Source organism: Coregonus lavaretus (assembly GCF_964263955.1).
Source record: "Coregonus lavaretus genome assembly, contig: HAP1_SCAFFOLD_2760, whole genome shotgun sequence".
In the NCBI taxonomy this organism is placed as follows: Eukaryota; Metazoa; Chordata; class Actinopteri; order Salmoniformes; family Salmonidae; genus Coregonus; species Coregonus lavaretus.
Genome location: NW_028164222.1, coordinates 11,553 through 34,735, shown reverse-complemented (window position 1 = coordinate 34,735; position 23,183 = coordinate 11,553). Strand labels below are relative to the sequence as shown.

The window sequence follows — 23,183 nt, the reverse complement described above, 5'->3', positions numbered from 1 at the left end:
GCGGTTGTGATGCCGGTTGGATGGACTGCCAAATTCTCTAAAATAACGTCGGAGGAGGCTTATGGTAGAGAAATTAACATTAAATGATCTGGCAACAGCTCTGGTGGACATTCCTGTAGTCAGAATGCGAAATTGCTCGCCCCCTCAAAACTTGAGACATCTGTGGCATTGTGTTGTGTGACAAAACTGCACATTTTTTAGAGTGGCCTTTTATTGTCCCCAGCACAAGGTGCACCTGTGTAATGATCAGGCTGTTTAATCAGCTTCTTGATATGCCACACCTGTCAGGTGGATGGATTACCTTGGCAAAGGAGAAATGATCTCTAACAGGGATGTAAACAAATGTGTGCACAAATCTTTTATTTCAGCTCATGAAACATGGGACCAACACTTTACATGTTGCGTTTTTTATATTTTTGTTCAGTATAAAACGGTGTATTTTCAGTGTATTATTGTATATAAAACATATTGCAATAGGCCTTCCCCTGATCAATGACCATGTCATCTGAGTTAAACACATGTCCTTCCCTGTGTTTTTCAGAACCATTCTGTCTGGCCAATTACCCGTCAGCCTTCCACAGCGTGATGTTCAACCCGGCAGAGCCCCGACTGCTGGCCACAGCCAACTCCAAGGAGGGGGTGGGGCTGTGGGACATCCGCAAGCCTCGCACGTGAGGCTTCTGTTAAATGATGATGTAAAAACTGTCACACTCTGAATTTTCAGGCTGTAATCCAGCATCTGTTTTACCCAATTTGTCCACCAGAGGGCACTCTTTTATTATTTAATTCACCGATTTCTCTCATTGCTTCTATTCTGACCGTATAAGATTGAAACTGCCACTAAATATAATCAGACCTACTAAGGACCCTCTCTTTATATTGCTGCTTTCTATCTACCTGTAGCGGCAGGTGGCTTAGTGGTTAAGAGCGTTGTGCCAGTAACCGAAAGGTCGCTGGTTCTAATCCCCGAGCCGACTAGGTGAAAAATCTGTCGATGTGCCCTTGAGCAAGGCACTTAACCCTAAATTGCTCATGTAAGTCGCTCTGGATAAGAGCGTCTGCTAAATGACTGAAATGTACGCTGTCTGTCGATCACATTTTATTTTCTAAAGCCCCTTTTTCACATCAGCAGCTGTCGCGGTGCTTTAACAAACAGTCGGCCTAGAACCCCAAGAGTCAAGGCAGCAGCGCAAAGCACAGTGGGAAGAAACCCAGAGAGGAAACCCGGCTCCTTCCTAACCCACCTCTCTTTCTTTTTGTCTGTCCCAGTTCTCTGCTGCGGTACGGTGGCAGCATGTCCCTCCAGAGTGCCATGTCAGTGCGTTTCAACAGCACGGGGACCCAGCTCCTGGCGCTGCGTCGCAGGCTACCCCCAGTCCTCTACGAGCTACACTCACGCCTACCCAGCTTCCAGTTCGACAACCAGGGCTACTTCAACTCCTGTACCATGAAGAGCTGCTGCTTCGCTGGAGACAAGGACCAGGTGAGCTTCGGGGCTATGGGTGCATCACAAATGCCACCCTATTCCCTGTACAGCTTGTAGAGCCCTACGGGCTCAGGTCAAAAGTAGTGCACTATATAGGGAATAGGGTGCAGCATTTGTGACCTTCTCAGAGCTTTTCTGTTTTCCTACAGAACTGCTGCTTTACCCTCGGTGTTTGTAGGGCTGTGACGGTAATTGAATAACCGTGTAACTGACGGTCGTGGATGAAGCCTGCCATGAAAATAAAATAACCGTCAAAACCGTTACATAGGCCTACATTCATTTATTTTTTTGTATATATATTTTTTCCATTGAACTTTATTTTCATGTAGAGGAACTTTATAGCGGGAGTGTTTACTGATGACCAGTTGTTTGGTCTGTCTACATCTCCTTTTTCTTCTAACTGTCGTTTGATTCTCCGGCAGCCAGTCCGCTAGATGTGCAGGGTCTAGTCTATTCACTATGACACTTCAGTCAAAACATTGTTTGATGTTTTGGAGTTTTATTTTATACAACGTTTTCATTGCTTGCTAGTAAATAAATAAATCAGTCTTCTTTTAAAAAAAAAAAAGGTTGGAAGTGTCTGAATATTCATTCATTATTCGACAGCAGTCGACAAAGTTGTTCTTTGCTCTAAGCTGTTGACCAATCAAAATTGTTATCTGGGACACTGCCCAGACCGGGTTCATTGTGTGAATTAATAATGCATCGGTTTTCAATGCATCAGTGTAGCAAGGTATCAATTTAGTCAATGTGATCACACCAGAGCTGGGCTACACGTCATTCTCGCCATTCAAACTTCCCTGCCAGTTCATTGCCAACGCTGTAGCAAGCAAGAGGATTGGGGCCTCCCGAGTGGTGCAGTGGTCTAAGGCACTGCATCGCAGTGCTAGCTGTGCCACTAGAGATCCTGGTTCGAGTCCAGGCTCTGTCGCAGTCGGCCGAGACCGGGAGACCCATGGGGCGGCGCACAATTGGCCCAGCGTCATCCAGGTTAGGGGAGGGTAGGGGAGGGTTTGGCCGGCAGGGATGTTCTTGTCCCATCGCGCACTAGCGACTCCTGTGGCGGGCCGGGTGTACAGTGTTTCCTCCGACACATTGGTGCAGCTGGCTTCCGGGTTAAGCGGGCATTGTGTCAAGAAGCAGTGCTGTTGGGTTGTGTTTCGGAGGACGCACGGCTCTCGACCTTTGCCTCTCCCGTGTCCGTACGGGAGTTGCAGCGATGGGACAAGACTGTAACAACCAATTAGATACCACGAAATTGGAGAGAAAAAGGGGTAAAAACAAATATATACACTACCGTTCAAAAGTTTGGGGTCACTTTGAAATGTCCTTGTTTTCGAAAGAAATGGCTATTGTAGCTGGAAACTGCTGATTTTTAAAAAAATGGAATATCTACATAGGCGTACAGAGGCCCATTATCAGCAACCATCAGTCCTGTGTTCCAATGGCATGTTGTGTTTGCTAATCCAAGTTTATCATTTTAAAAGGCTAATTGATCATTAGAAATTGACTAGAGTATCTGGAGCATCAGCAATTGTGGGTTTGATTACAGGCTCAAAATGGCCAGAAACAAATAACTAACTTCTGAAACTTGTCAGTCTTTTCTTGTTCTGAGAAATGAAGGCTATTCCTTGCGAGAAATTGCCAAGAAACTGAAGATCCCGTACAACGCTGTGTACTACTCCCTTCACAGAACAGAGCAAACTGGCTCTAACCAGAATAGAAAGAGGAGTGGGAGGCCCCAGTGCACAACTGAGCAAGAGGACAAATACATTAGTGTCTAGTTTGAGAAACAGGCGCCTCACAGGTCCTCAACTGGCAGCTTCATTAAATAGTACCCGCAAAACACCAGTCTCAACATCAACAGTGAAGAGTACTCCTGAGTGGCGCAGTGGTCTAAGGCACTGCATCGCAGTGCTAACTGTGCCACTAGAGATCCTGGTTCGAATCCAGGCTCTGTCGCAGCCGGCCGCGACCGGGAGACTCATGGGCGGCGCACAATTCGTCCAGGGTAGGGGAGGGAATGGCCGGCAGGGATGTAGCTCAGTTGATAGAGCATGGCGTTTGCAATGCCAGGGTTGTGGGTTTGATTCCCACGGGGGGCAAGTATTTAAAAAAAAAAATGTATTCACTAACTGTAAGTCGCTCTGGATAAGAGCGTCTGCTAAATGACTAAAATGTAAATGTAAGAGGCAACTCCGGGATGCTGAGAAAAAGCCATATCTCAGACTGGCCAATAAAAAGAAAAGATTAAGATGGGCAAAAGAACACAGACACTGGACAGAGGAAGATTGGAAAAACGTGTTATGGACAGATTAATCGAAGTTTGAGGTGTTCGGATCACAAAGAAGAACATTTGTGAGACCAAATGAAAAGATGCTGGAGGAGTGCTTGATGCCATCTGTCAAGCATGGTGGAGGCAATGTGATGGTCTGGGGGTGCTTTGGTGGTGGTAAAGTGGGAGATTTGTACAGGGTAAAAGTGATCTTGAAGAAGGAAGGCTATCTCTCCATTTTGCAACGCCATGCCATACCCTGTGGACGGTGCTTGATTTTTAGCCAATTTCCTCCTACAACAGGACAATGACCCAAAGCACAGCTCCAAACTATGCAATAACTATTTAGGGAAGAAGCAGTCAGCTGGTATTCTGTCTATAATGGAGTGGCCAGCACAGTCACCGGATCTCAACCCTATTGAGCTGTTGTGGGAGCAGCTTGACCGTAAGAAGTGCCCATCAAGCCAAGCCAATCCAACTTGTGGGAGGTGCTTCAGGAAGCATGGGGTGAAATCTCTTCAGATTACCTCAACACATTGACAACTAGAATGCCAAAGGTCTGCAAGGCTGTAATTGCTGCAAATGGAGGATTCTTTTGACGAAAGTAAAGTTTGAAAGACACAATTATTATTTCAATTAAAAATCATTATTTCTAACCTTGTCAATGACTACATTTCCTATTCATTTAGCTATATTTCCTATTCAAACTCATTTCATGTATGTTTTCATGGAAAACAAGGACATTTAAGTGACCCCAAACATTTGACCGGTAGTGTGTATATATAGATTTAGATAAAGATGGAGGCGCGTACCACCGAAAGGACGCATGGGTTTTCTACCAACAAAACTGTGGTTGTATGTAGAAATCAGACAAAGTTTAAATGAAGCCTCAATATATCCTCAAGCAACAGAGAGAGTGAGCAGTCTGTTTTTGTACAACAGCGAACCAATCAGTTGGTAAAATTGCGCGGTGACACAAATCCAGCAAGCCGTGGCTTCCCCCAGGGGGAAAAGACGAGGAGCAACTTGGAGAGTTACACCCAAACGAGGGCATTGCGTTCATCCACCTCTGGCCTGCTGGCTCCCCTTCCTCTGCGGAAGCACAGTTCCTGCTCAGCACAGTCAAAGCTATTCGCTGCTCTGGCACCCCAATGGTGGAACAAGCTCCCTCACGACGCCAGGACAGCGGAGTCACTCACCACCTTCCGGAGACATTTGAAACCCTACCTCTTTAAGGAATACCTGGGATAGGATAAAGTAATCCTTCTACCCCCCCCCCCCCCCCCCCCCCCTTACCTCAATATTTTTTTTTTTTATATACTTTGTAAAGTGGTTATCCCACTGGCTATAAGGTGAATGCACCTATTTGTAAAACAGCTCAGAAATAAGGATTTTTAATTGAAAAAATAATTGTGTCTTTCAAACTTTACTTTACTCACCAAAACAAACAAACTGCTACAGTCTTTTTTAAATAAGTAGATTTGCTCTAAGAGAAGGAGTCTATCGTGCCAGACATGCGCATTCAAGGCGTGCGCATGAATGAACAAGACAACAAAATTAGCCTTCTGGAAAAAAAAGTTTCAAACTTTTAGAAGATTAATTGGACCAGCAAGAAAACCGAATGAGACGAAACAACATGAATATTGTCCTTACTGGAAGACGAGGACAAAAAAGGATAGGAAGTTGACGTGGATATATCACCGAAGAATCTGGAACGATGCCATAGGATTGCGGTGAAACATAATAACGGTAAATACCCTCGCATGGTAATCTTCAAGCTGTGGAGCTATCAGACCAAAGTCAACATTCTGAAGCCACAGAGGGGAAAATTTAGATAAATCCACGGCCAGTCCATTCGATTCATCCAGGACCTGTCTGCCAAGCTGAGGAAAAAACACAAGTAATGCATTCCGATCAGACAGTCACCGGAGGAAAAAGGATTCAAATCTCAACGCCGCTTCCTGGCAGTGCTGTGGGTAATAGAAGGGAACGCAATGGATGGAATTCACAAGCGCCTTAATCAAGCTACAATAAACGATGTGCGCACTAGGCTACATAGTGAGTGATGCCTGAGACCGGCTTATCATTCATTGAGACCATATCCTTTCCTCCCCCTCCCAACAATACAATCTATACTCTACTTTCCCCCAAGTATCTGTTCTTCTCTATGAAGTAACTATAGAAGTAGCCAGTGGACTACATGGACACTGAAAAGACAATTCAAAGGGGGAAATATAGCATATGTCAATAACTGTTCTCTCGTGTGTGTCAGAATGGGAGGGTGAGCCATGGTGAATATGTGTAGGATGGTGGGAGAGTGGGTGGGTGGATGCATAGGGTGACCGACCGGCTCAAAACGAAAAGTAGAGACTCAGAGCTAGAAAATTGTATATCATACACTACAGTTGAGGAACAATGGGAAAGTAATTCTGCTTTGAAAGTTGATAAACTTGTAACCTCACGTTTGAGAAAATGGCCTTTGAATGTTTTGGTACCTACTGAAGAGTTCTTCTTTGTCTAAACCCATTCAGCATCGTTCACACCCTCTTAAGCTTGATCTGAGAATTCTGTCCTAACAACAGCAGTCAATCACCCAAGCTAACTGGCTAGCTTGCTAGCTACTTCCAGAAACAAATGAGAGAACAGCTCAATGACCATTTTACTCGCCCTAGCAGAGCTGGTTAGGCTGTTTTTATGTTATCCAGAGCGTTGGTGACGGCAACTGCTGCTAGCAACAATTTACGCTTTTTTGCCAAAGTTTACTGACACCGGCAATATTCAATTGGTGTTGGTAAATTCGTCAGTTATTCTGCGCTCTGGCACACTCAGACGAGAGTGCTCTGAAATCGGAGTAGATAGCCAGAGCAAATTTACAAGCTACGTCTATCAGTTTTCGCAGTGACATAATTAACATTCAATTGAAATGGTTACTTGCATAGTGAAGTATTTTGTTAAGACATGTAGCTAGCTAGCTAAACAATGAACCATAATCCCAACTCATGACGTTACTACCCTGCATGAATCTGCAGATAGCTAACCAACCAGGTTCAATGTTAGCTAGGTAACATTAGGCTATAACTAGCAAAGCAAATGGCTCTGAGATACGAATAATATTACTACACAGATCATACATGTAACGTTAGCTAGCAAGCCAGCCAGCTAACGTTAGCTAGCTAGAACACTATAACTTGAAATGAAAACTACTTCCTGACAAAATTAGAAACTTGAAATATATGAAAATGTAGCTAGCTAGACTAGATCTTACCCGTATACATGGACGGACGCTTCTCACTCTTTGTCACGGATGCCATGGTTGCCCTTAGTTTGAAGATGTAATCCGGAGACGGGTGTTTTCGCCATCTCCTTAGCTATCATACTGTCATTCCACTTATTTCAAAACTCGGTCCTCCAGAAAGTGGAGAGCAACACTTATGCAGTTCCACTACGCAATGTATATTAATTTTTTTAAAGCCGTGTTACACAGGATTACCTGCACATACTGATCCGCTCAAATAGACAGAAGCGTGCTACATGGCAGACCAATCCGAACTCATCTCTCTGCATTTCCAGCCCATTCATTATCTCAGCCAATCATGGCTAGCGGGAAGGTTGCTGTCTTTTTCTGTAGCTAAACCAACAGGGCTCGTAATTTTAACAATTTTATTCGTATTCGCATACAAGTTTGTTATTAAGGCACATGAAAATTCACACGTTCCAGAAGGCATTTCTGCCAAAAAAAAAAGTTTAAGTTCAAATGGCTCTCCTGTGAAGTAGTGACCCGTGACATACGCCTGGTTTCCTGAAACAAGTCACGTATGTAGGCCGGGAATTATTGAGAATGGATGAGTAGGTCGATGAATGGATGGGATTAAGTGTATCCGAGGGTGGGAAAAGATGGGAGGTAGGGACAAGCTTGGCTTGGGTGGCCAAGGATGGGAGGTAGGGACAAGCTTGGCAAGGGTGGACAAGGATGGGAGGTAGGGACAAGCTTGGCTTGGGTGAGAGGTTGGGAGAAGCTTGGGTGGGGTAAAGGGGGGAGGAAACAGGGAGGGGGAGGTGGAGACAAATGGGTTTTGCTTGGGGGAGAGAGAGAGAAGGAAGGATTTAACTATACTACAATGTCATTTTATTTATTTTTGTGACTTGCGAACCTGCTGTAAAAAGAATAAGAGTTCTGGACAGATTAGGAGATGATGTCGTGGGCTTCCCGAGTGGTGCAGCGCAGCGCTAGAGGCGTCACTACAGACCCGGGTTCGATCACTGGCTGTATCACAACCGGCTGTGATCGGGAGTCCCATAGGGCGGCGTACAATTGGCACAGCGTCGTCCAGGTTGGGGGAGGGTTTGGCCGGGGGGTGCATTACTTGGCTCATCGCGCTCTAGCAACTCCTTGTGGAGGGCCGGGCGCCTGCATGCTGACCTCGTCGTCAGGTGAACGGTGTTTCCTCCGACACATTGGTGCGGCTGGCTTCCAGGTTAAGCGGGCAGGTGTTAAGAAGCGTGGTTTGGCGGGTCATGTTTTGGAGGATGCATGACTCGACCTTTGCCTCCCAAGCCCATTGGGGAGTTGCAGCGATGAGACGAGATACAAAAAAAGGAGAGGATGTTGAATCATTATTCCTTGTTTGTCATTATAGCTGAATTTACAAGGTAATACAAACTGACCACAATACTTAAGTGGCAGTCTTTCGCCAATGTACAGAACATTTGGAAACTATTCAGACCCCTTGACTTTTTCCACGTTTTGTTACGTTACAGCCTTATTCTAAAATGGATTACCAATAAGAAGAAGAGACTTGCTTGGGCCAAGAAACACGAGCAATGGACTTTAGACCGGTGGAAATCTGTCCTTTGGTCTGATGAGTCCAAATTTGAGATTTTTGGTTCCAACCGCCGTGTCATTGTGAGACGCAGAGTAGGTGAACGGATGACCTCCGCATGTGTGGTTCCCACTGTAAAGCATGGAGGAGGAGGTGTGATGGTGCTTTGCTGGTGACACTGTTGGTGATTTATTTAGAATTCAAGGCACACTTAACCAGCATGGCTACCACAGCATTCTGCAGCGATACGCCATCCCATCTGGTTTGGGCTTAGTGGGACTATCATTTGTTTTTCAACAGGACAATGACCCAAAACACACCTCCAGGCTGTGTAAGGACTATTTGACCAAGGAGAGTGATGGAGTGCTGCATCAGATGACCTGGCCTCCACAATCACCCGACCTCAACCCAATTGAGATGGTTTGGGATGAGTTGGATCGCAGAGTGAAGGAAAAGCCGTCAACAAGTGCTCAACATATGTGGGAACTCCTTCAAGACTGTTGGAAAAGCATTCCTCATGGAGCTGGTTGAGAGACTGCCAAGAGTGTGCAAAGCTGTCATCAAGGAAAAGGGTGGCTTTGGTTACTACATGATTCCATATGTGTTATTTCATAGTTTTGATGTCTTCACTATTATTCTACAATGTAGAAAATAGTAAAAAATAAAGAAAAACCCTTGAATGAGTAGGTGTGGACAAACCTTTGACTGGTACTGTACATGCCAATTAGCAGAACTTTATCCAAAGCGACTTACACTACAGTGAGTGCATACATTTTCAGTATATGGATGTGGGACTTGAACCCACAACCTTTTGCGTCGCTAGCTTAACACTCTTACCATCTGAACCACACAGACTTGTTTTGTTTTCCTGCATACCTAGAAAGTCAACGACCCCGATATATATTTCACAGCGTCCCAAATGCCACCCTATTCTCTACGTAGTGCACTACTTTTGACCGGAGCTCTGGACACTATGTAAGGAATAGGGTGTAATTTAGGGGCTAGTCCCTCCTCGTATGAGACATGACATCACTCTGCAACCATGTGTAGTTTATGTTCACAATATGCTGCGGTGTTGTCAGGGGAGACCTAGCTACAGAAGACTCTTCTACGCTAAAATAACAGAACTGTGCTGCAGCAGGCTGGGTTCTACCAGTGGGTTCTACCAGTGGGTTCTACCAGTGGTGTGTGAGACCAGAATGAAACCGAGAAAGAGGGAGAGGTGAGGCCTGTGGGAGGTGGTGAAGCACATCAGCTGGACAGACCCGAGTGAAATGGCCGCAGCTACATTCAGTAGTGCTTTCTCTATTCTGTGCGCATGGCCCCCTGACTACTTGTTGTGAAGGTGATGATCTTGCTTAAGAGACCCCAAAAAGGCTAGTGCCGGTAATGGCTACAGTCCTACTTGACGTGTCCTGGGGCTCCCCTCCCCTCCCAGGTGTGCTGCATGACCAGGAGTCACCACAGACCTCCTAATGACGCTAGTGATGTCACTAGGAGCCGTTTAGTTAGTAGATATATAATTACCCTAGTGAGAAAGACAAAAACTGCATCCCCAAATGGCACCCTATTCCCTACATAGTTCACTACCCTGGTCAAAAGTAGTGCACTATATAGGGAATAGGGTGCTATTTGGGATACAGTCTTTGGGTCATTTTGGATAATTATTATCTTCTGGCTTCATTGGCTTGGCTCCTCATTGCCTGGCAACAGACAGCACACATATTTCTGCTCAGTGTGTTTTTGTAGAAGTTACACCACATCTCAAATTCTATCTTCTCTCGGAGAAGAGATTTGTCATAAATACGTCGGTGTCCGTCTGTAACTGTGCTGACTGTTTGCTGTATCTACAAATGGATCCTTGATTTTAAATTTAAAAAAAGGAAAGTTTAAAAAGGAAAAATGTCACATTTAACACCGAGGATCTAGGCCCGGATTCATAAAGCGTCAAGAGTGCTGATCTAGGATTAGATCACCCTGTCCACGTAATCTCAGGACAGCGGAGTCACTCACCGCCTTCCGGAGACACTTGAAACCCCACCTCTTTAAGGAATACCTGGGATAGGATAAAGTAATCCTTCTATCCCCCCCCCCCCCCAAATAAATAGAGAATAATATATTGTAAAGTGGTTGTCCCACTAGCTATCATAAGGTGAATGCACCAATGTGTAAGTCACTCTGGATAAGAGCGTCTGCTAAATGATGTAAATGAAATGAATGGTCCTCTGTAGCTCAATTGGTAGAGCACGGCGCTTGTAACGCCAGGGTAGTGGGTTCGATCCCCGGGACCACCCATACGTAAAAATGTATGCACACATGACTGTAAGTCGCTTTGGATAAAAGCGTCTTCTAAATGGCTTATTATTATTATTATTATTATTATTATTATTATCTAAAATACAAAAATGAACTTAACCTAGATCAGCACTTTATGAATTTGGACCCTTATCTCAAAATGGCCGTAATGTTTTAAGTTTAGATGTTCCCTGGCCATCTAGCAGCTTTTGTTTTGGCAATTTGTTTGTTGACGACGGCTTCTCTTTTTAATTAACAGGCGGCAGAGAATATTATGTAATAGCTTTTAACATCATGATGATGTTTTGCTTAGAGGACTATGTCTTACAATGCGTCCCTAATGACCCCCTATTCCCGATGTAGTGCACTACTTTTTCCATCAGGGCCCTGGTCTAAAGTAGTGCACTACATAGGGAATAGGGTGCCATTTTGAGACGCAGCCTCGGTGAACTCTTATGTTTAATCTCTTTTGTTGTCCTCCAGTACATCTTGTCTGGATCAGATGACTTCAACCTCTATATGTGGAGAATCCCAAAGGATCCTGAAGCAGGTAAGAGTGTGCGTTTCCGTATATATCAGTTTGTTGATCTTGTTTGTGTCAATAGCTACGTTTCTGTCCAATTTGTGACAGATAAAACACATCTCTGGTGGCGTTTTCCCACCAGAGATGTTTCCAGCAAACTGACTTTTTTTTTTTTTTTTTTTTTTTTTTTTGCGGGTGAAAAAGGCTGTGCGTGATGGCGTGGTGCACATATAAATTACTTTTGCTGTTAAATTCCTGTGTTCTATGAGTTTCACTCACATTTTCAACTCTACTGATGGTTTTGCCTTATATATAGAGCGGCAGGTGGCTTAGTGGTTAAGAGCGTTGTGCCAGTAACCGAAAGGTCGCTGGTTCTAATCCCCGAGCCGACTAGGTGAAAAATCTGTCAATGTGCCCTTGAGCAAGGCACTTAACCCTAAATTGCTCATGTAAGTCGCTCTGGATAAGAGCGTCTGCTAAAATGACTAAAACATGTAAAATGTATAGCGAGTGCGCTCTAGCCATCGGCTCGCGGAGACAATGTGGGTAGGGATACCTACATGATGAGATTATTATGGATAAGAGAGATTTCTTATTTGTCAAAACTGCAGCCAAGCATCGATCATCATCATGTCACCAGAATAAGACCCTTGATATTTATTGGAAAGGAGCATCAAGCTCATCACCCGTGGCCCTTTCACCACCCTGTGAAGTTCATCATAACTTATTTCATCTGTAGCCTAATAAACGGCATGGTTTCCCGATGAGTCGTAGTGGGAGGACCACACAACATGTCATCGCGTGACTCCAAATTTACTTCGATATGACGGTTATTATATCAATATTTGCACATAAAAGGCGATTCTGCCATTTCTTGCTTTAATACATTTTACCGACACAAAAAGATCCCACCAAATTGTCAGTTGGCATTTATAAAATTGTACCGGCATTTTAACGTTTCCATCTGCCCAGTCGTGACCTTTTTCATGCATCCGGTTATTCATCCGCATGAAATGTTTGGATGGAAACGTGGTTACAGATTACGATCTCTCTTATTCCGTCTCACCCCTCCAGGAGGCCCGGGTCGTGTGGTGAACGGAGCGAGCATGGTTCTAAAGGGTCACCGCTCCATCGTGAACCAGGTCCGGTTCAACCCCAGCACCTATATGATCTGCTCCTCCGGGGTCGAGAAGGTCATCAAGGTCAGTAGTGACGTCGTTGAGGAAAAACAAAAAACAAAAACACGTTTTCATAATCGTACAAAACACAGGTCGGGGTGGGTGTTTTGACTTTGTGTAAAATGACTCGGTACAATGATTTGGTTCATGAAATCATCAGTGACATCATATCAACATTATATCATCACCATGCTTGAATGAACGTCAATTGATTACGTCATCATGATTAGAAGGTCATCAGTTCAGTTGTCTAAGTACTTAGAAAATGCACAGAATCTTGAAGGTAATTGTTTGTTGCAAGAAAAGGAAAAAATGAATCATCATCTCGGCATGAATGAATCAGCCCTTCTACTCCTTAAACCCTTGGAAAGGTAGTTACACCCATCCGTCCCTCTGGCTTGTTTCCCACCCTGTATGAATCTCAGGTCTCGAGTAATGATGACTCATTGTCCCTCATCAATCACAGGGTCTGAGGTGAAGACAGACGGCTCATCGCCTCCTTCACCATCTGTCCACTGTCTGTCTCCTTCACCATCTGTCCACTGTCTGACTCCTTCACCATCTGTCCACTTTTTCCTTCACCATCTGTTCACTGTCTGTCTCCTTCACCATCTGTCCACTTTCTCCTTCACCATCTGTCCACTGTCTGTCTCCTTCACCATCTGTTCACTGTCTGTCTCCTTCACCATCTGTCCACTGTCTGTCTCCTTCACCATCTGTTCACTGTCTGTCTCCTTCACCATCTGTCCACTTTTTCCTTCACCATCTGTTCACTTTCTGTCTCCTTCACCATCTGTCCACTTTCTCCTTCACCATCTGTCCACTTTCTCCTTCACCATCTGTTCACTGTCTGTCTCCTTCACCATCTGTTCACTGTCTGTCTCCTTCACCATCTGTTCACTGTCTGTCTCCTTCACCATCTGTTCACTGTCTGTCTCTTTCACCATCTGTCCACTGTCTGCCTCCTTCACCATCTGTCCACTGTCTGTCTCCTTCACCATCTGTCCACTGTCTGCCTCCTTCACTGTCTGCCTCCTTCACCATCTGTCCACTTTTTCCTTCACCATCTGTTCACTGTCTGTCTCCTTCACCATCTGTCCACTTTCTCCTTCACCATCTGTTCACTGTCTGTCTCCTTCACCATCTGTCCACTTTTTCCTTCACCATCTGTTCACTGTCTGTCTCCTTCACCATCTGTCCACTTTCTCCTTCACCATCTGTTCACTGTCTGTCTCCTTCACCATCTGTCCACTGTCTGCCTCCTTCACCATCTGTCCACTGTCTGCCTCCTTCACCATCTGTCCACTGTCTGCCTCCTTCACTGTCTGCCTCCTTCACCATCTGTCCACTTTTTCCTTCACCATCTGTTCACTGTCTGTCTCCTTCACCATCTGTCCACTTTCTCCTTCACCATCTGTCCACTTTCTCCTTCACCATCTGTCCACTGTCTGTCTCCTTCACCATCTGTTCACTGTCTGTCTCCTTCACCATCTGTCCACTTTTTCCTTCACCATCTGTTCACTGTCTGTCTCCTTCACCATCTGTCCACTTTCTCCTTCACCATCTGTTCACTGTCTGACTCCTTCACCATCTGTTCACTGTCTGACTCCTTCACCATCTGTTCACTGTCTGTCTCCTTCACCATCTGTTCACTGTCTGCCTCCTTCACTGTCTGGCTCCTTCACCATCTGTTCACTGTCTGTCTCCTTCACCATCTGTTCACTGTCTGTCTCCTTCACCATCTGTTCACTGTCTGTCTCCTTCACCATCTGTTCACTGTCTGCCTCCTTCACCATCTGTCCACTGTCTGCCTCCTTCACCATCTGTCCACTGTCTGTCTCCTTCACCATCTGTCCACTGTCTGTCTCCTTCACCATCTGTTCACTGTCTGTCTCCTTCACCATCTGTTCATTGTCTGTCTCCTTCACCATCTGTCCACTCTGTCTCCTTCACCATCTGTCCACTGTCTGTCTCCTTCACCATCTGTTCACTGTCTGCCTACTTCACCATCTGTTCACAAGCTTGTCGACTGGCCTGAGCTTGTAGAGAAGGAAGATGAGTGTTGGTTCATCATCATAGCTCTAGTCTGTTCATCATCATAGCTCTAGTCTCTCCTACAGTAACTCTTGTTCTGTACCAGAAGTGTGAAAGCTGATACAGGCCCAGGTGCACTCTAAACCTGACCCCACCCGCTCCCTCCCTCCCTCTCCCACCCGCTCCCTCCCTCCCTCTCCCACCCGCTCCCTCCCTCCCTCTCCCACCCGCTCCCTCCCTCCCTCTCCCACCCGCTCCCTCCCTCCCTCTCCCACCCGCTCCCCTCTCCTCCCTCCCACCCGCTCCCCTCTCCTCCCTCCCCAGGCGTGGAGCCCCTACCAGCAGCCGGAGAGTGTGGGAGACCTGGATGGCTGTGTAGAGGATAAGTCCAGGAGTCTGTACAGCCATGAGGAATATATCAACCTGGTGCTGAACAGCGGCAGCGGCCTGAGCCACGACTACGTCTCACAGGTAACACACACACACACACACACACACACACACACACACATATTTTGGGGGATTCATTAAGTACGATTGCATCTTTCTTATCTCATCTCAGTCCATCCAGGAGGACCCTCGTATGATGGCCTTCTTTGACTCTCTGGTGCGTCGGGAGATCGAGGGCTGGAGTTCGGACTCGGACAGCGACCTGAGTGAGGGGGCCATCCAGCAGCTCCACGCCAGGGGCCGACGCTCCACGCGGGCTGTAAGAGACGGCTCCGGTGCCCTGGTTGGGACTGGGGTTGGTGGTGCTGCTCCACCTGTACACCCTGCTGCTGCTGCAGGCGACTCTGACCACTCCTCCTCATCTTCATTGGCTGCACCCGAGGCCTCGGGGGCGGAGCGTCAAGAGGGGGTGGAGCCGCTGCTGCCCAGGAGTCGTCAGCGACAACACCAGTCTGCGGTCTTATTGGACCTGGTGGGAGAGGCCTCTGACTCCTCTAGGTTCTGGCCTGACCCCATGCCCCGCCCGCGCTCCCCCAGCCCCCGAGACAACTCCACCCACTCCAGCCCCACATCCTCCCCCGCTGGGGCCTCCTCCAGCTCCTCCACCACCTCCACCAGCTCTGAGGACGAGGAGCGCCGCAGGGCCAGCACCAGGCAACGTAACGCAGCCCGGAGGAGCCGCATGCACTTCCCCTGCCGGCCCAGCGGGGGGCGCCCTGAGTCCGCCCAGGCACTGTACCCCGGGGGGGTCGACTCCTGCTCCTACCCCAAGATCTCCGTCGATGAGGCCTCATCCTCCTCCGCGTCCTCCGCGGAGCTGCAGCAGGACCAGGACTCGGTCCAGATCGTGCTCCAAAGGAGGAGCTCGGAAACGGGGAGACGTACTAGCAATTCAGGCAGACTTGCCGGTTCCAGCCCTGCAGTGTCTCTGGACAGCCAGGACGACCGAGACCGAGCGGAGCAGGAGGGGCTCCACATCACCTCCCTTCTGGCTCAAGACGCCCTGCAGCAGAGGACCGAGTCCTGGGAGGGGGCGGGGAGGGAGGCTGCTTTAGAGAGGATGGTCGAGGGCTTGGAGAGTCCGGAGGAGGACAACAGTAGCTGGGTCTCCCCTTCCTCCAGACATCAGCACAGCCCTGGCGTGAACGGCCTGCGGCACCCTGACCAGACTGAGATGACTGAAGTGCCAGTAGACTCCAGGGGAGAGAGGGAGGCCTTAGAGGAGAAACAAACAGACACTAGGACCCAGGTAGAGGAGAAGGAAGAGGCAGGGTTGTCCTCTCAGAGAGGCCAGCTGAAACGGACTCACCTGGGGTCCGGAGGTCAAGGGGAGTTGGAGGATTTGGAGAATTCGCCCTCAGAGAAGAAGTTGAAGACATGATGATGATGATGCCTGTCTTGGGAAGGTGATCATTTGGTCAAAGATGCTGTCCTACATTGCTCCCTATTCCCAGTGGTTCTCAAACATCTCCTCTCCTCGGGGACGTTTCACAACATCATTGCAACCCTGAACTAGCTCAGCTGATTCACCTAGCCAAGGGCTTGAGGATTAGTTGACGAGTTGAATCAGGTCTGCTAACTCTGGAATAGATTAAACACCTGGAACAGCTGGGGGTCCCCGAGGAGAGGTTTGAGAACCACTGACCTATATAGTGCACTGCTTTTCACCAGGGGCCTTTTGAGCCTACATTTGGGATGTAACCAGAGACTCACCTTAGGGTGGCTTTTCTATGGGTTTTTACAATCCAGTTTCTTGGTTTGGTGACACTAAAAAAGGGTGTCGCAAATTTTGAATTTTTGAGACGTTGGGACGTATTCTGCTAAGAGCAGGACACAGTGGTTAGGAGGGCTTGGCTCTCTGTTTGTCAATCAGAACATACTGGATAATGATTGGTCCAATTATTACTATGGCAGCAACGCATTCTAGAACTTCTAGAAATGGTCATCACTTCTGCGGTCAAACCATAGATGACATCAATAATGAAAAGATCCTAAAATAGAAGTAATAATATTGACATTGACAATAATGGAATTATAAATGCCCTACTAGTTAGTAATTTAGTCTTATAAGGCAGAAATGTTATTATTGTTTTTATTTTTTATATGAAAAAAATACGTCCAGTTTAGTTGTTTTTTGTTGTTGAAGAAAACACTCCTGTAAGGAAGCTCCAGTTCAGAACTAAGGCTTCAGACAGCATATTTAATTTCTATTGGCGTTAGAGACTTGATTCATTTAGATTTGTCAGTGAGCTTCTCTGCTTAGCTTGGTGAAGTGTCAGCTGTTGGAGCCAGGCAAACCGCTGTTTGAGTTGTGCATTAAAGAAGGTATTATGATTGTCCTTGTCTCTCCGTCCTCATCAACCCCCTCTGTCACCAGCAGCACATGTATTCTTTCTGTTTCTTTCTTCAATTAAACAATAATTCACTGCTACCCGATGATTACACTGCTACCCGATGATTACACTGCTGCCCGGTGATTACACTGCTACCCAGTGAGTACACTGCTGCCCGGTGAGTACACTGCTACCCGGTGAGTACACTGCTGCCCGATGATTACACTGCTACCCAGTGATTACACCGCTACCCGATGATTACACTGCTACCATTTCTGAGTCCTTTTTCTATCCGTTATCAGGATTTTTTTGTATCAATCTAAGATGATGATGATGACATTTTACTCCCACCTTTCAAGATACCCAGGGATACTTACAGAGTAAAAAATATAATTACATAGATAACTTAAACATGCCATTACTACCACAATAATTGACATACATTCTGTGTTTAGTGTACTATTGCGTTTCTCTAATTGAAGAGCTACTGGATAATGTTTCTGCACCCACAGTACCAAGTCACCATGGCAACGAAGCTTCAACACTGCAGTGAAAGAAATGTGACCCTGAACAGACCATAGACTGGAGAATGTAGAACACACAATGATGGTTAGATATGCTGCTAGACCAAACCAATTTATAGACCAGACCGATATAGGGAATCGGGAAAATGTCAGTCTTTGTACAATAATAATTATTATTATTATCATGGTACCTGTACTTGTTTCTAATACACCAGATGTACAGTGGCTTGCAAAAGTATTCACCCCGCTTGGTATTTTTCCTATTTTGTTGTCTTACAACCTGGAATTAAAATTGATTTTTTGGGGGGGTTTGTATCATTTGGTTTACACAACATGCCTAACACTTTGAAGATGCAAAATATTTTTTGGGGTGAAACAAACAAGAAATAAGACAAAAAAACTGAACTTGAGCGTGCCTTAACTATTCACCCACCAAAGTCAATACTTTGTAGAGCCACCTTTTGCAGCAATTACAGCTGCAAGTCTCTTGGGGTATGTCTCTATAAGCTTGGCACATCTAGCCACTGGGATTTTTGCCCATTCTTCAAAGCAAAACTGCTCCAGCTCCTTCAAGTTGGATGGGTTCCGCTGGTGTACAGCAATCTTTAAGTGATACCACAGATTCTCAATTGGATTGAGGTCTGGGCTTTGACTATGCCATTCCAAGACATTTTAAATGTTTCCCCTTAAACCACTCGAGTGTTGCTTTAGCAGTATGCTTAGGGTCATTGTCCTGCTGGAAGGTGAACCTCCGTCCCAGTCTCAAATCTCTGGAAGACTGAAACAGGTTCCCTCAAGAATTTCCCTGTATTTAGTTTCCCAGTAAATCGAATTGTAAATCGAATGTACATCCACCGTCATTTTCATATTGAATATAATATCCTTCTCAATTATGAAATAACATTTCTAAATACGCCACTATTTATAGTGCCAACTAACAGCAGCTAGCAATTTCAGTGTAATTGATGGGAGAGAAATTCCACAGGGTTATGGTAGGTCTCTAGCAAAATACTTCATTCACAGTGACTAATAGTGAGCCAAATAACCATAAAAGGACTAAAGTCTTCTGATCAGATAGCAAAGAAGCCACACCCTCTCTGACTGAAACATGATGTGTTCCAATTGACACCCTATTCCCTATATAGTGCCCTGGTCAAAAGTAGTGCACTATAAAGGGTATGAAGGGAGCTTTGACTAGGCCATTCCAATACATTTAAATGTTTCCCCTTAAACCACTCAAGTGTTGCTTTAGCAATATGCTTAGGGTCATTGTCCTGCTGGAAGGTGAACCACCGTCCCAGTCTCAAATCTCTGGAAGACTGAAACAGGTTTCCCTCAAGAATTTCCCTGTATTTAGCGCCATCCATCATTCCTTCAATTCTGACCAGTTTCCCAGTCCCTGCCGATGAAAAACATCCCCACAGCATGATGCTGCCACCACCATGCTTCACTGTGGGGATGGTGTTCTCGGGGTGATGAGAGGTGTTGGGTTTGCGCCAGACATAGCGTTTTCCTTGATGGCCAAAAAGCTCAATTTTAGTCTCATCTGACCAGAGTACCTTCTTCCATATGTTTGGGGAGTCTCCCACATGCCTTTTGGCGAACACCAAACGTGTTTGCTTATTTTTTTCTTTAAGCAATGGCTTTTTTCTGGCCACTCTTCCGTAAAGCTCAGCTCTGTGGAGTGTACGGCTTAAAGTGGTCCTATGGACAGATACTCCAATCTCTGCTGTGGAGCTTTGCAGCTCCTTCAGGGTTATCTTTGGTATCTTTGTTGCCTCTCTGATTAATGCCCTCCTTGCCTGGTCTGTGAGTTTTGGTAGGCGGCCCTCTCTTGGCAGGTTTGTTGTGGTGCCATATTCTTTCCATTTTTAAATAATGGATTTAATGGTACTCAGTGGGATGTTCAAAGTTTCGGATATCTTTTTATAACCCAACCCTGTTCTGTACTTCTCCACAACTTTGTCCCTGACCTGTTTGGAGAGCTCCTTGGTCTTCATGGTGCCGCTTGCTTGGTGGTGCCCTTTGCTTAGTGGGGTCTTTCAGAACTGGTGTATATATATATATACTGAGATCATGTGACCGATCATGTGACACTTAGATTGCACACAGGTGGACTTTATTTAACTAATTATGTGACTTCTGAAGGTAATTGGTTGCACCAGATCTTATTTAGGGGCTTCATAGCAAAGGGGGTGAATACATATGCACGCACCACTTTTCCGTTATTTATTTTTTAGAATCTTTTGAAACAAGTTATTTTTTTCATTTCACTTCACCAATTTGGACTATTTTCGTGTTCAGTCGTGGTCAAACGTTTTGAGAATGACACAAATATTAATTATCAGTCTGCTGCCTCAGTTTTTATGATGCAAATTTGCATATACTCCAGAATGTTATGAAGAGTGATCAGATGAATTGCAAAGTCCCTCTTTGCCATGAAAATGAACTTAATCCCAAAAAAACTTTTTCCACTGCATTTCAGCCCTGCCACAAAAGGACCAGCTGACATCATGTCAGTGATTCTCCCGTTAACACAGGTGAGAGTGTTGACGGGGACAAGGCTGGAGATCACTCTGTCATGCTGATTGAGTTAGAATAACAGACTGGAAGCTTTAAAAGGAGGGTGGTGCTTGAAATAATTGTTCTTCCTCTGTTAACCATGGTTACCTGCAAGGAAACACGTGCCGTCATCATTGCTTTGCACAAAAAGGGCTTCACAGGCAAGGATATTGCTGCTAGTAAGATTGCACCTAAATCAACCATTTATAGGATCATCAAGAACTTCAAGGAGAGAGGTTCAATTGTTGTGAAGAAGGCTTCAGGGCGCCCAAGAAAGTCCAGCAAGCGCCAGGACCATCTCCTAAAGTTGATTCAACTGCGGGATTGGGGCACCACCAGTGCAGAGCTTGCTCAGGAATGGCAGCAGGCAGGTGTGAGGGCATCTGCACGCACAGTGAGGCGAAGACTTGGAGGATGGCCTGGTGTCAAGAAGGGCAGCGAGGAAGCCACTTCTCTCCAAGAAAAACATCAGGGACAGACTGATATTCTGCAAAAGGTACAGGGATTGGACTGCTGAGGACTGGGGTAAAGTCATTTTCTCTGATGAATCCCCTTTTCGATTGTTTGGGGCATCCGGAAAAAAGCTTGTCCGGAGAAGACAAGGTGAGCGCTACCATCAGTCCTGTGTCATGCCAACAGTAAAGCATCCTGAGACCATTCATGTGTGGGGTTGCTTCTCAGCCAAGGGAGTGGGCTCACTCACAATTTTGCCAAAGAACACAGCCATGAATAAAGAATGGTACCAACACATCCTCCGAGAGCAACTTCTCCCAACCATCCAAGAACAGTTTGGTGACGAACAATGCCTTTTCCAGCATGATGGAGCACCTTGCCATAAGGCTCGGGGAACAAAACATTGACATTTTGGGTCCATGGCCAGGAAACTCCCCAGACCTTAATCCCATTGAGAACTTGTGGTCAATCCTCAAGAGGCGGGTTGGACAAACAAAAACCCCACAAATTCGGACAAACTCCAAGCATTGATTATGCAAGAATGGGCTGCCATCAGTCAAACTGCGCATGTTATGTCTCCATCATAATCGCTATGGTAACGCATTAAAACCAAATGAAGTTGATTATGACGGCATCTCATGGAGACATAACGTGCGCGGTCTTCACATATGGTGTCACGTGATCGATGACTTTGTCCATTCATATCATACAGTCATCGGCTAGACCAAATCTATGGACCAAACTCCAGAACAGAGGTCTTACCTTTTTCATTTTATGATGAACATTCCTGTGTCACTGATTTTGTTCAATGAAAACATTAGTCAGCTGTGGTAACTGCCTACATTCCTGTCTCTTATTGTAAATCTAATGAACGTCCACCGTCATTCCTGTCTCTTATTGTAAATCGAATGAACGTCCACCGTCATTCCTGTCTCTTATTGTAAATCTAATGTACGTCCACCGTCATTCCTGTCTCTTATTGTAAATCTGATGTACGTCCACCGTCATTCCTGTCTCTTATTGTAAATCTAATGTACGTCCACCGTCATTCCTGTCTCTTATTGTAAATCTGATGTACGTCCACCGTCATTCCTGTCTCTTATTGTAAATCTGATGTACGTCCACCGTCATTCCTGTCACTTATTGTAAATCTGATGTACGTCCACCGTCATTCCTGTCTCTTATTGTAAATCTGATGTACGACCACCGTCATTCCTGTCTCTTATTGTAAATCTAATGTACGTCCACCATCATTCCTGTCTCTTATTGTAAATCTATTGAACGTCCACCGTCATTCCTGTCTCTTATTGTAAATCTAATGTACATCCACCGTCATTCCTGTCTCTTATTGTAAATCTGATGTACGTCCACCTTCATTCCTGTCTCTTATTGTAAATCTGATGTACGTCCACCGTCATTCCTGTCTCTTATTGTAAATCTAATGTACGTCCACCGTCATTCCTGTCTCTTATTGTAAATCTAATGTACGTCCACCGTCATTCCTGTCTCTTATTGTAAATCTAATGTACGTCCACCGTCATTCCTGTCTCTTATTGTAAATCTAATGTACGTCCACTGTCATTCCTGTCTCTTATTGTAAATCTAATGTTCGTCCACCGTCATTCCTGTCTCTTATTGTAAATCTAATGTACGTCCACCGTCATTCCTGTCTCTTATTGTAAATCTAATGTACGTCCACCGTCATTCCTGTCTCTTATTGTAAATCTAATGTACGTCCACAGTCATTCCTGTCACTTATTGTAAATCGAATGTACGTCCACCGTCATTCCTGTCACTTATTGTAAATCGAATGTACGTCCACCGTCATTTTCATATTGAATATAATATCCTTCTCGATTATGAAATAACATTTCTAAATACGCCACTATTTATAGTGCCAACTAACAAGCAGCTAGCAATTTCAGTGTAATTGATGGGAGAGAAATTCCACAGGGTTATGGTAGGTCTCTAGCAAAAAAAGACTTCATTCACAGTGACTAATAGTGAGCCAAATAACCATAAAAGGACTAAAGTCTTCTGATCAGATAGCAAAGAAGCCACACCCTCTCTGACTGAAACATGTGTTCCAATTGACACCCTATTCCCTATATAGTGCCCTGGTCAAAAGTAGTGCACTATAAAGGGTATGAAGGGAGCAATTTGGGACGCACCCACAGATTCCCTAACAGTGGAAGGATTGTTAGTGGGGCAAATGATGTCATCTACTGTAGCTGTCTGTCTTGGAATCCA

The 23,183-nt window shown here is 45.5% G+C and overlaps 1 protein-coding gene across 1 annotated transcript in view; it reads left to right on the top strand.

Moving 5' to 3' along the window:
• The window catches only part of LOC311117312 (DDB1- and CUL4-associated factor 5-like), a 28,079-nt gene extending 10,682 nt beyond the window's left edge, over nt 1-17,397 (top strand). Inside the window, exons 5-10 of the mRNA XM_084192275.1 lie at nt 542-671; nt 1,270-1,483; nt 11,360-11,426; nt 12,474-12,601; nt 14,936-15,082; nt 15,174-17,397. Of these exons, the coding sequence (XP_084048401.1) occupies nt 542-671; nt 1,270-1,483; nt 11,360-11,426; nt 12,474-12,601; nt 14,936-15,082; nt 15,174-16,442 (1,955 nt within the window). The 3' untranslated portion in view covers nt 16,443-17,397. The remainder of the gene's footprint in view (nt 1-541; nt 672-1,269; nt 1,484-11,359; nt 11,427-12,473; nt 12,602-14,935; nt 15,083-15,173) is intronic.
• The last annotated feature ends 5,786 nt before the right edge of the window (nt 17,398-23,183 follow it).